Source organism: Medicago sativa, chromosome 1, assembly GCF_051527215.1.
Source record: "Medicago sativa cultivar Bolivia chromosome 1, Bolivia_mono, whole genome shotgun sequence".
NCBI lineage: Eukaryota > Viridiplantae > Streptophyta > Magnoliopsida > Fabales > Fabaceae > Medicago > Medicago sativa.
This window is the reverse complement of record NC_140749.1, coordinates 12,117,091-12,128,681: the sequence shown is the minus strand read 5'-3', so window position 1 is coordinate 12,128,681 and position 11,591 is coordinate 12,117,091. Positions and strand designations below refer to the sequence as shown.

General features: G+C 33.7%; 2 protein-coding genes across 2 annotated transcripts; one reads left to right on the top strand and one right to left on the bottom strand.

Annotated features, from left to right (window-relative positions):
- Positions 1-420: 420 nt before the first annotated feature.
- LOC146952719 (putative WRKY transcription factor 17) lies at positions 421-3,028 on the top strand. Its single transcript, XM_085704850.1, has 3 exons — positions 421-1,245; positions 2,443-2,568; positions 2,669-3,028. Exons 1-3 carry the CDS (start codon positions 518-520, stop codon positions 2,844-2,846), a joined length of 1,032 nt encoding a protein of 343 aa, XP_085560976.1. The 5' UTR covers positions 421-517; the 3' UTR covers positions 2,847-3,028.
- Positions 3,029-6,642: 3,614 nt separating this feature from the next.
- LOC146952718 (DEAD-box ATP-dependent RNA helicase 10-like) lies at positions 6,643-11,591 on the bottom strand. The gene is made up of 13 exons (XM_085704841.1): positions 11,202-11,591; positions 10,995-11,127; positions 10,848-10,917; positions 10,653-10,715; positions 10,498-10,578; positions 10,283-10,402; positions 9,791-9,832; positions 9,629-9,703; positions 9,165-9,317; positions 8,932-9,069; positions 8,752-8,857; positions 8,569-8,657; positions 6,643-6,949 (listed from the first exon to the last, which is right to left on the bottom strand). Exons 1-13 carry the CDS (start codon positions 11,317-11,319, stop codon positions 6,857-6,859), a joined length of 1,281 nt encoding a protein of 426 aa, XP_085560967.1. The 5' UTR covers positions 11,320-11,591; the 3' UTR covers positions 6,643-6,856.

Here is an 11,591-nt window from a genome sequence, read left to right as displayed (position 1 = left end):
TGATGATTAAAAATGTATAAAGAAATTTAAATTCTATCGATTTTAGAAACGACAAAGACTAAAATCATTCGTTGATAAATAACCATTAAAACTCACACACATGTTAGATAGGTTAAAGTTCAAACTCGATTATAGAATTTAATAAATTTTACATATTTTTACCAATTAAAGTAGAACTTGTGAACACATCTTACTTGAATTTAATTCCACTTAAACAAATAAAGTCTTGGTAAATCACAATCAAAATATACTATTTATTAAAAAAGATTCGACCAAAAATGTTAAAAAAATTAGAGTAAAAGTTATTTTGACTCAAACTCAATCAAACAACATACATTTTCTCTCTCTCTCTCTCTCTTACCCAATCACCTAATTTAGCATCTTGACTCCTTTATATATCTCCACATCCCTCAACCTTTCACCCTTCCAAACACACTTTCCTCCCTCTCTCCCTCTTCTCATGCCATTCTAACTGTTCAACAATTTCATTTTTTTTCATTCATTTTCTTTCATCAAAATGGCAGTGGAACTCATGGGGTTCCCAAAAATAGATGAACAAAAAGCCATACAAGAGGCTGCATCAGAAGGACTCAAAGGTATGGAACACTTGATCCTAACCCTTTCTCATCAACCAACTCAATTAAACACTCAACTAACCGACCACACCGTTTCTAAGTTCAAAAAACTCATCTCTTTACTTAACCGAACCGGTCACGCCCGGTTCAGACGCGCCCCGGTTCATTCCTCCTCATCTTCATCACCACCGGTTCAACCGGTTCAGATTCAATCCACTCCTTCACCGGTTCAAACACCAACCCTGTCTCTACCAAAACACTTTCCTTCTCCGTCACCTGCACTGTCACCGGCGCCAATCTCCGTGCGTCACGCGCCGGCGAGCTTTGTTCAACCGCAACCACACAGCATGACACTCGATTTCACGAAGCCAAACGACGTCGTTTTGAGCTCAAACACGAAAAACTCCATGGTTGAGCTTGAATTCTCGAAGGATACAGCAACGTTTAGCGTTTCTTCAGCTTCATCGTTTATGTCATCTGCTATTACTGGTGATGGAAGCGTTAACGGGAAACAAGGGTCTTCGATTTTTCTCAACCCAGCGGCGACACCAGCTATCTCCGGCGGAAAACCGCCGCTATCGGCGGTGCCGTCCAAGAAAAGGTGTCATGATCATGGTGAACATTCCGATGACGTTTCAGGGTCGAATAAGTGCCACTGTGTCAAGAGAAGGTACACCTACACTCCTTTATCTGCGTTTCACTCAATTATAATCCTTTTAGAGTTTACCTTTGAATGGAAGGTGTTTCTGATGTCCAATATGTGGTAGTGTTTGCGACAATCAATGATAATATTTTTTTTTTCTTCCTACTCCGTAGATTAACATAATGACAAATAACCATCAAAACTCATACAAGTGATAAAACAACAAAGACTCGTAACCCGATTACATGCATTAACGTTTGTCCTAACAATTTTGATATTTTTACCGGTTAGGTTAAAGTATGTGGACGGTCATGTATATATTTTTGATTTTTGATTGGAGCCTTTTTTGTTTGACTCGTTCACATTAATTAGAAATAAAGAAAGGGAAAGGTTAATGGTTTCTTAACGAATCACGTGAATTTGTCGTGTGAGTGGGGTAAGGCTACGTTTGGAGTCAACGATTTCGGTGGTGGTGTGGTTAAAATGCTTTAATAGGTAACAGTGTGCTTGAAAGTGACAAGACAACATAGGGTTCTGTTTTTGCTGTCTGAGAAAGAAAACACTAGAGAGAAATTCAAAAGTTCAAACAAAGTTAAAGTGATGTGAACTCTCTTTTTCCTTTTTCAATTCCCTTCACTTAATTGCTTTGACTGTTGACATTTTTTGTTAATTTATTTAATGCACCCACCGCCAGCGCATGTTAGCAAAATAGTGTAACCCATTTTTGATTATGACTTATGAGTTCAAATTAAATTGAGGGATAATAAGATTTTAATTTTTGTGTATCATATCATTTGATTCAAGTTTTGGAGTACTGTAGTCACTCTTTTGACCCTGAAGTAATTCAAAATAGGATCCCATGAGTTAGGGTTTCGTAGTCACATAGTCAGAACATCGATGATCATTTAGATTGTAGATATGAAAATACAAATTTCAATTTTTATTTTACAATTCAATGTACAGAGCTTAGAAGTTAAGTTAGACCTAGATTGGCCCGATTTTAAACGACCGACCATGAATGACCATGAATGTTTTGACCGCATAAGATCATAGTAATGTTTTAGTTAACTTGGAACGTTTTACTCCTATCCAATTGGAATATGGGAAATACTTATGATTTATTTATTCATTATAATCATGATTGCAATATTGAATTCATTCATTATGATTATACTGTAATATTGAACAGAAGTATCAAGTTTCTTGAATTTGATTTTTTTTCAGAAAAAATAGGGTGAAGAGGACTGTGAGAGTACCGGCGATAAGTTCAAAGACCGCCGATATACCACCGGACGAGTACTCATGGCGGAAATACGGTCAGAAACCGATCAAGGGATCACCATATCCACGGTAAGAGTTATACACAATCAATCTAATCTCGACCGTTAACTATGTTGACTATTATTAAAGACCTGTTTTCTAACGTTGATTTATTCTTTCTTTTAATCAGAGGCTATTACAAGTGTAGTACAGTGAGAGGGTGCCCAGCAAGGAAACACGTTGAGCGTGCAACCGACGATCCAACGATGCTGATTGTAACGTATGAAGGGGAGCACAGACACACTATTCAAGCTGCGATGCAGGAGAACGCATCCGGGATTGTGGGTTTGGTATTTGAGTCAACGTAATAAGGGGAATTAAAAAACTTGGAGGAAAGTGGGAGAATGGAGGACTTTTCATTTAAAAATTAAAAATGAATTTATTTTTGTTAGAAAATTATGAGTGGAAGTTAAGGTGGGGCTGCGTTGTAAATTTGTTTTATTATTATATTAAAATATTTTAATATAGAGATGGAAAATTGGAATCTTAACTTGTTTATTTATTTATATCTGCTCACCAAAGTCTTGCCAACCATTATTTTTATAAAAAAATAAAAAATCATGATTAATTATTATGACTTTGTGTTGGGGAGAGGTGGGATCCGAGGGAGGGCTAGAAATATTTTATTTATATATGATCTCATAGACATAGAGAAATAATTGAGGTGATTATTTTCCCTAAAAAAATTGAGGTGATTATTTTATTATTCTAGATGTCTGAGTTTGGTTGACAAAATGTGGCATATAAAGACTTGGTATATGCTTGAAAGTGATTAATTTTTTCAAACATTATTTTTAAGGGGTTTGATGTTTTCAAACACGTTGATGGAGTTTTTCTTCTAAATAAATTATTCAATTTAACCCTTCAAGGCTTGCAACTTAACAACTCAATAGTCAATACTCATCGTGAAAAATCGAACAATTGGTGACATTGTTTATGCAAAATAGTGGTTGTTGGGAGAGATTCTCTATACTACAATAATACTACAGTAAGGTTGTTCGCAAAGATTAATTTTAAAAGCTTAATTTTAAGGCTATGGCTCACACTCGATTAAGGTTTTAAATGACTTGGGTTTGGGGAAGAAAACTGCTGGGCCTGAGCTGATTGCACTAATAATACATTGAATTTGTAGGTTCTTTCAGTTATATGTTGCACAATCTCAACTAGTATTTCATATGATGTGAGACTCTCCACATCCTTTATCTAATAACAACATTCTCTTCTCCTCTTCCATAATGTTGAATCGGACTTTAATACCAATTATTGGAAATTTATTATATGAATTTTTTCGTACAAGCATAAAAATCCACTAAAGATGCGAAAATCAAACAAAAATATAACTCAAAATTGAGGGCAAGGATCTTTTAAATTAGGTAAAATGTATAGTGAAAAAAATCAAATGTTGTTAAAAGAGAGTATGGTGTAAAGTGAGAAAATTGTTATTGTAACAAACTCATGATTTGTTATGATGTATCTACAATATTTACCTCTAATTTTTTAATTAACGATTGATATTTGTCACTTTTTACTCTAAAGCGAGTTGCTCATTTTAGAGGAACCGGATCCCAAAAGTGATTAGGGTTCAACAATTTATGCATACCTCCTAAATCTTTCAACACAATAGTTTTTTATGCTACATTCAATTCTTACAAAAGAGCACGACGCTGATTAACCCTCACACATGATAAAGGTCAGTTAAAATTTAGATTCAAGAACCCAAAAAAATTAAATTGGATTCTTATGGTCAAAGAGAACGACCGGTGTATCAAAAAATGAGTGAGGTGAAAGAGTTAACCCACACCTATGGGCAGTGTAGAAAATGGTGTGATTTACTAATAATTTTTTTTTAGGATGAATTATGATATGCGGAAATGTGAGCATATAAATGAGAGAAGACTTTGTCAAAAAATGAGAGAAGACTTCCTCTCCACAAAAATAAAAATGAGAGAAGACTTTTTTTAATTGAAAAAGTCAAATGAAATTAATAAACACGATTAAAGCATGAGGTATGCCCCATATAAAAAGAAAGAGTTATAAGGTACAACTTAACAATCAATTACCATATAATAACATGATTTTGTTCCATTGTTATTTTTATTTGGTGTCTTCGATGTCTTTGTTTCTATTTTTCTCTTGATCAGTTATTCTTTCATATCTAAATGATTTATTGATTTATTCTAGTTATACCCTAAATATTTTTTGTTACATCTCAAAGTGACAAAAATATCCCTAATCTCTTGCCAAATTTTCAACCATTAAGATTTATCTCTCTCCTTTTTCTTTCTCTTCTTCACATTTTTCTTTTATCTTCCTCACCCTTTAGCTATTGTGAAATCAAACGTAAAAATGGAGGATTAACGATTGCATCAACATGTTTGTTTTTTCGTTTAAACTAAAAACAAAGGAAAATGGGTTTGTTAATTTCTTTCTAGATGGACATATGACAACATCATAAGAAGTAATATGGTGCAAGTATTTAACTAATTTTAGTTTTGTTTAGGAGTTACTAGTATCTTGATGAAATTGATCAAGAATTTATGGGCTATCACCAACATCTGTTTTGATAATGGGATTGACTACATTGTAGTATGCATGTAATGAATGGGTAGACTGAGTTATGTAGCAATTTGTGTTTACGTCAAACTGTAAATTAGAGACATTCTCAGAGAGAGAACCGGAAGATGAAACAGAAAAGGAAGCAAGAATGTTATCATCAAAAGGAAGTAAAGAAGTAGCAACTCTATTGATTATGTAAGTAACATGAATTACAACATATGACAAAAAAAAAAAAAAAGAGGTAACTTAGAATGAAACAAAAGGATCCTACCAACATTTAGCAAACGTTGATTCCTTTAAATTTATAAGATTGAGTAAGGAAAAATTCAGGGACATTATCAGTCATAATGGTTTTAACTTTGGTATCAAACTGAGTTTCAACCATTTGAGCAAAGTTTTGAAATGGGAAGTAACCACTGATTTATGTTTTAAAAGGATGATCCAAACAAATCTAGAATGGTCATCTAATACAGTTAAAGGAATTGATAAAGGTCTCCATATACCAAAATGAAACATTTCAAAATTGGAACTAGCTTTATTATTACTTGAAACATAAGGAAGCTTCCTTTGTTAAAATGACATGTATCACAAACAAGCTTGTGATCCTGATGAGACAAACAAAAAAAAAAAAAACATTTATTCATAAGCATCATTCTCTGATGAGAAAGATGACCTAACATAAAATCCCAAAGAGCCGACTTAGGAATAGAAAAACACTATCGACGTAAACACCGTCAAATTTGGTACTTTTAGCATCCACTAGCAATTTGTAGAGTCCATCTCTTTGCTCAACCAAACACATCATCCTGAATTAAACATTAAGAATCAGAAAAAGAGACGGTGCAATTAGAGTGTTTACATAGTTTGAAAATAGATTTATAAGATTCAAAGAAAAATTAGGCAAAAACAATGCATTAAAAAGAGTAATATTAGGAGGAGTTAAGCTGATAGTACTAACAATCTGAGATAAAATAAGATGACAGGTTACCTGAAGAAGAAGGATCAAATGGTCATAGCCATAGGACTAGGAGGAAGGTGCGACGATATTTATCAAATCCAATTGAACAAATTACAGAATAAAAAGAGAAAGAGGGAAAACTAAAATTTTTTAATAAGAAAGAGAAAACCTATGAAAGTACACACACAAAAAAAAAAAAAAAAGAAACAAAAGTGAAGAACAAGAAAGAAACACTCTTAGCAGGAATTGTGTTTAATCAGAAACTGATTGATATAACTAATGACAAGGAGCAATATCTTCAATTCCATCACAGGAAATAGTAATTTGTACAAATAGTATAGCCGCTACAGTTAGGTACATTTGGCCAATTTGTGCAGGTAGCCTGGCACTGGTACATGATAATTTACTTACATTTCTTACACTACCTCTATGGAGTATGGAGTGAAATCTCTATGCGACCATATTTGTCACTTAGTGATTCAAGTAAGAGATTTAGATTATTATTTTTTTAAGTAATACTATTTGTTATCCAATCTTATGCGTTACTCACGCGCCTAATGTTTTGGCTTATTTCTTCATACTCAGTATGGAGGAGGACTCAAAAAAGTTTTTAATATTAAAAAGCTTGATTGAATTACATACGATCGTATATCATAAATATAAAAAGTTTTAGATTTTAAGTGAAAATAAAATCTTCCAAATAATAAAATAGCTGACAACAAGTCAACAACACTTTAAAAAGTCAAAATGTCACACTAGTACTAATTGCACATGCCAATCAATACTAAAGCCTGCGTGCATACGTCAGGGCTCTCGAGATAACCTAGCTCCGCTCCTGCGTGGTGCCTCCTCCGCTTCTAAGTATCCTCCGCTCATCCAACCCAATTCTTTCATTTCCTACACAAATAAAATACAAACAGTCAAGTATTTAGAAAAGTAATAATTAAGTTAAATCACATGAGAATAGACCAATTTCAAATCACTCATCATAATTTAATGGGTCATGCTAACTTGTGCCCTTAGCGCACATGTTAAGGATTCCATAAATGGTAAATATTTATTACAAAACATTAAATGTGTTTTTGAAATGTCATTTTTCTCCCTTCAGAATACAATAAATTCACCCATAATTTCAAAGAAGCACTTTTCATATTAGTTTCAAAATGCGGGGTTTGTTTTTTTCACAAATTAGTTGTTTGTTTTCTAGTGTAGCAAAATGACATTGTTGCTTTGTTTCATTCTTGAGAAATGTAATGGTTTGTATTTCATGTTGGCTGCTTATTTGATTGGCTATTGATTTGATTTGCAGGTTTGATTTGAAGAGGAGCATTGACATCTCATACATATAATGAAGCTTCAAAATGTCCAACTTTCGAACCTATATGTATGTTATGTTTGATTTGATGTCCATTTTATTTACTGCTTTTTGTTTTCACATCTCTGAAACTAATTTGCCTTGCTTTATGTTTGATTTCATTGGTTTTAGTTTTTATTGTTCTCAGGTTTTTTAAATGGTTCTTTGCTTTATGATTTGTAGTCTGGTTGGATTCACTAGATGAACTCTGTATAAATTTTACAATGAAATTGGTTGCGATACCCTAAACCACGACCAAGTCATTTTGATGTTGAGGAGAATGTTGCATATTTTAATTAGGACAGGTACTGCAACTGAACTAAGGCTTCTACCATGTTATATGTATGCAATTGTTCTTGTTTTACTGCAATAGCTGGTCTTTGATTTCTGAAAAGCTGACTATATGTGAAAAGGAGAAATTAGAAATATTGTTGCAATTACTCTTGCATGGGTAAATGACAATGACATAAGATTGTTGTTCTCTTAAATATTCTTATATTGCTGGTGCATATAGGGTTTAAATGTACTAGTTTGGTTGTTGGTCTCTTAAATATTTGAATTTTTACTAAATCGAGTGTTTTTCTGCATAATTCGGAGATGGTTTAAGATAATTTTCTTCATAATTTGGAGCGTGTTCGAGGTAATATTCTGCATAGTTCAGAACTGATTTTTTCGGCTTGGGGAATGTTTGTTGTACAGCAGTGGTGCAACATAAGAGTAATTGCACCCCTGGGTTCTGATCCATCTCCGTGTCTTTCAGCTGCAACATATCAGTTTTGTTCGGTTCTTTGCTTTGATTCGCGGGCGTTTTAGTTCATTTTACAGATTTTTATTTTTTGTGTTTATCTGGCTGTTTGTATCGTTGGTCTCTTGCTGGTTTTTCAGTATAGGTGGTTGTGGTTGTGGTTTTGGTTTGATTTCGAGATAGTTAAATATGCGCCTTCAAACAAACTGTTTTTGCTTATATCTATTGTGTATGTTATGTAGATGTTAAAAAATAGAATCAAAGTTGGATAAGATAGCTTATACCAATAAAGACAAATTGGCACCACAATTTCAACTTGCACAAAATCCAAAAACTAGCTTCTCTACTTAAAAGAAGAAATAGACATGAAGACTAAAAGTAGCCTAAAGCATAACTATGCTCAATACATAAATTTACCTCTTGTGCAAATCTTTCAGCCTCAATAACACGCCCTTCCAAAAGCAAAACATCCTCAAATGGTGCAGGATACAGCGGTAGCTTCTTTCCTGAAGAAAAAAAAAATACTTGTATCAATTATTTACTATGACGTTTTTGTTATTTAAAATGGCAAAGTAAAGGCAGAGAGCATACACTCCTAACCTATATGTCCCTCTATCATAATGAAACGTCTCCTTTCATCTGGGCTCACAAAGGAAATGGCAACATTAACATGAGCAGCAGTCCATCCCACGCGGTAGATATAATCCTGTAGATCACACGGTCAGGACTATACTAAAACGGGTCAACAAAAGTATAAAAGCATTATATAGCACATCTTACGTTTGGATACCGAGGAATGTCGTAGTTAATCACCATATCTACCGCTGGAATATCTAGTCCCTTACTAAGGAAGTCACTACAAAGGAGAATATTGCACTCCCCAGACTTGAACGCATTCAAGGATCTAAGTTTCTTTGCCTATAAAAAAGTTATTATGTCAAGAATTAGGCATATTTCTTGTTGACGGTTTAGAAGAAATTAAAATTAGAATACAGGACCTGCCGTACAGTTACCTGACTCATATAACGCATAATAGGAATGGCTCTGAGACCAAGATTCTTAAGAATCAAAGCCAGAAGAAGCGTTTTACCACAGTGCTGAGTGTATACCAATACCTTTGATGTACTTCCAGTCATTTCAGCGAGAGTGTATACAAGGTAGCAATCCTATGCAAGACATGGAATTGATGAACACGGTCAGCGCAAGCATGAATAATATATAATAGTTTCTTCTTATTCACAAAACCCAAAACTAATGGAAAAAAAAAAAAATTAATTTACTTGTGATATTTCTATTTTCTACATCTAAATGGGCATCATCTACATCTACATAGGCAACACTTGGCAAACAGGCAAAATGGAACTAGATGTTCTAGTCTACTACTTTTAATACACACCAAACATCAAACAAAACTTCTAATTTGTCCTCTTCTAACAGTAAGATATTCAACATTTTCTGGACAAGGGAGAAGAGAAACCTTATGATTTTCTTTTTGCATAAAGCAACTCTGCTGCAGTGTGTCCGCAATAGAATATTTGGTAGACAGGTCAATCTATACAAAATAAAAAAAATTATATTGTGAATAACATGAGTCAAGCAGGAGATTTGAAGATAATATTTGTAAACATTAAGGTTGTACCTTCACAGGATTCCTTAAACAGACGCTTAGCATCGTATCGACCTAAAATCACAGGAATGAAATTATCCCCATTAGTACAAAGTGTAGACTTGAAGATAAATAAATTACACAATTAAGCAGTTCTGACTGTGTAGAACCGTCCGATCTCAAATTAATAGCCGATATTGATTAACGAGTATGACTACGTAAAATATTTATGAAAAAGAAATTTCATCTCCCAAGAAGTTCCTAGAAGTTTATTAGATCAAAGTATTAAATAGAAAGTTCTAAAAAGCAGTTGGTGAAATAGAAAAGTATCACGTGTGTTACAATTGTGTTTTGGTTTGAACATTTAGCTCTAAGGATTTTCTAATAATCATGAACCAAATGTAAATGCAATTCAATATGATTAAAAAGTTTTAAAAAAGAAAGATTTAGTGTAGTACACGAATATTTAGAGACTGAGAGCTTGAGAACTTTTATGAGATTTTGTTACAAAACCTACATATTTACCTCCTTTGTGAATGTAGATGAAAAAAGAAATGTTCTCCGCTCACTAGGAATCATTTTTGAAATCTCTAAAATACCACGTAGAATGTTCTCATAAGATAGCAGGTGTGCATCATCTATGACCTGCGAGCAGAGCAGTGAAAGGAAAGACAAGATATATGAAATATTTGATTTTGTAATGATGTAAAAACGGTATCAATCAATCAATCAAATCATACCAGGTACTTTAAACTAGCAAGAGCAAGAGAAAATCCTTGGGTGTGTTTTAGGTGATATAAGATTAGGTCAGGCGTCCCAACCTTGAAATAAAAAAAATTAGAAGCAGTGGTAAATTGAAATAATAAAATTTCAACAAGATTGTAACAACACTTACGATAATATGAGGTTGCTCTGAATTTAGGATGGATTCGTGTTCCTTGCGGTTCTCATGAGCAATCTATAGAAAAAGCAATCAAAATAGATTATGTTAGTAACCAGCCAGCATATATATGATCTTTTGTGGTGCGCATGCACACACACACTTGTAATTACATTACATTGAATTATGCAATTTTCTATTATAACTTACGATAGCACACTTAACACCAAACTGAGAGCCTATATTTCGAAAGTGGTCAGCAGTATGAAAGGCAAGACTCCTAGTTTAAGAAAAAAAGGTTAGTTAAGTTAAATATGATGAATGATGAGATAAATGATTATGATGGGAAATAAGTACCTTGAGGGATAGAGCACAAGAGCAAAGAAAGGGGTTAGGTTGGGTCCGGTTTCAAGGAGGGCGTGCGATATAGGAAGAACAAAAGCCACAGTCTTCCCGGTACCTGGTGGAGAGATTCCAAACACATCATTTCCTGCAGAATGAAATTGAATTAATCAATCAGTAAAAAATATTTAAAAAAAATTTAGTAGTTTCAAAATCATATACCTTGTAGTGCAGCGGGGATCACTTCTCTCTGAAACTTCATCGCAAAATACCAAGGCCGTCTTGTTTCACATTTCTTCGCCAATTCAGAAGATAAGCCCAGGTCCGTCAATGATTTCATTTCTTCTAACCTAATTCAACGAATGACTCCAACTTCTATTATAACCTATATCGTATCACGGGAGGTTGTGTTTTAGGGTTTTTGTGTTTTACGTATGTAGCAACGTATAATAAAGGCAAAACACACTGTGTAGCCTTTTTATCCTTCCAAATTTACCCTTCTCCTAAATGTTGGTAGGGTCCTTTTGTGACAAGACAACATAGGGTTCTGTTTTTGCTGTCTGAGAAAGAAAACACTAGAGAGAAATTCAAAAGTTCAAACAAAGTTAAAGT

Coding starts and splice junctions, on each gene's coding strand:
- LOC146952719 (XM_085704850.1), top strand. CDS start 518: ATGGCAGTGGAACTCATGGGGTTCCCAAAAATAGATGAACAAAAAGCC. Junction 1,246..2,442: donor TGCCACTGTGTCAAGAGAAG/GTACACCTACAC, acceptor ATTTTTTTTCAG/AAAAAATAGGGTGAAGAGGA. Junction 2,569..2,668: donor AAGGGATCACCATATCCACG/GTAAGAGTTATA, acceptor TCTTTTAATCAG/AGGCTATTACAAGTGTAGTA.
- LOC146952718 (XM_085704841.1), bottom strand. CDS start 11,319: ATGAAATCATTGACGGACCTGGGCTTATCTTCTGAATTGGCGAAGAAA. Junction 11,128..11,201: donor GATCCCCGCTGCACTACAAG/GTATATGATTTT, acceptor TTCATTCTGCAG/GAAATGATGTGTTTGGAATC. Junction 10,716..10,847: donor TTGGTGTTAAGTGTGCTATC/GTAAGTTATAAT, acceptor CTTTTTCTATAG/ATTGCTCATGAGAACCGCAA.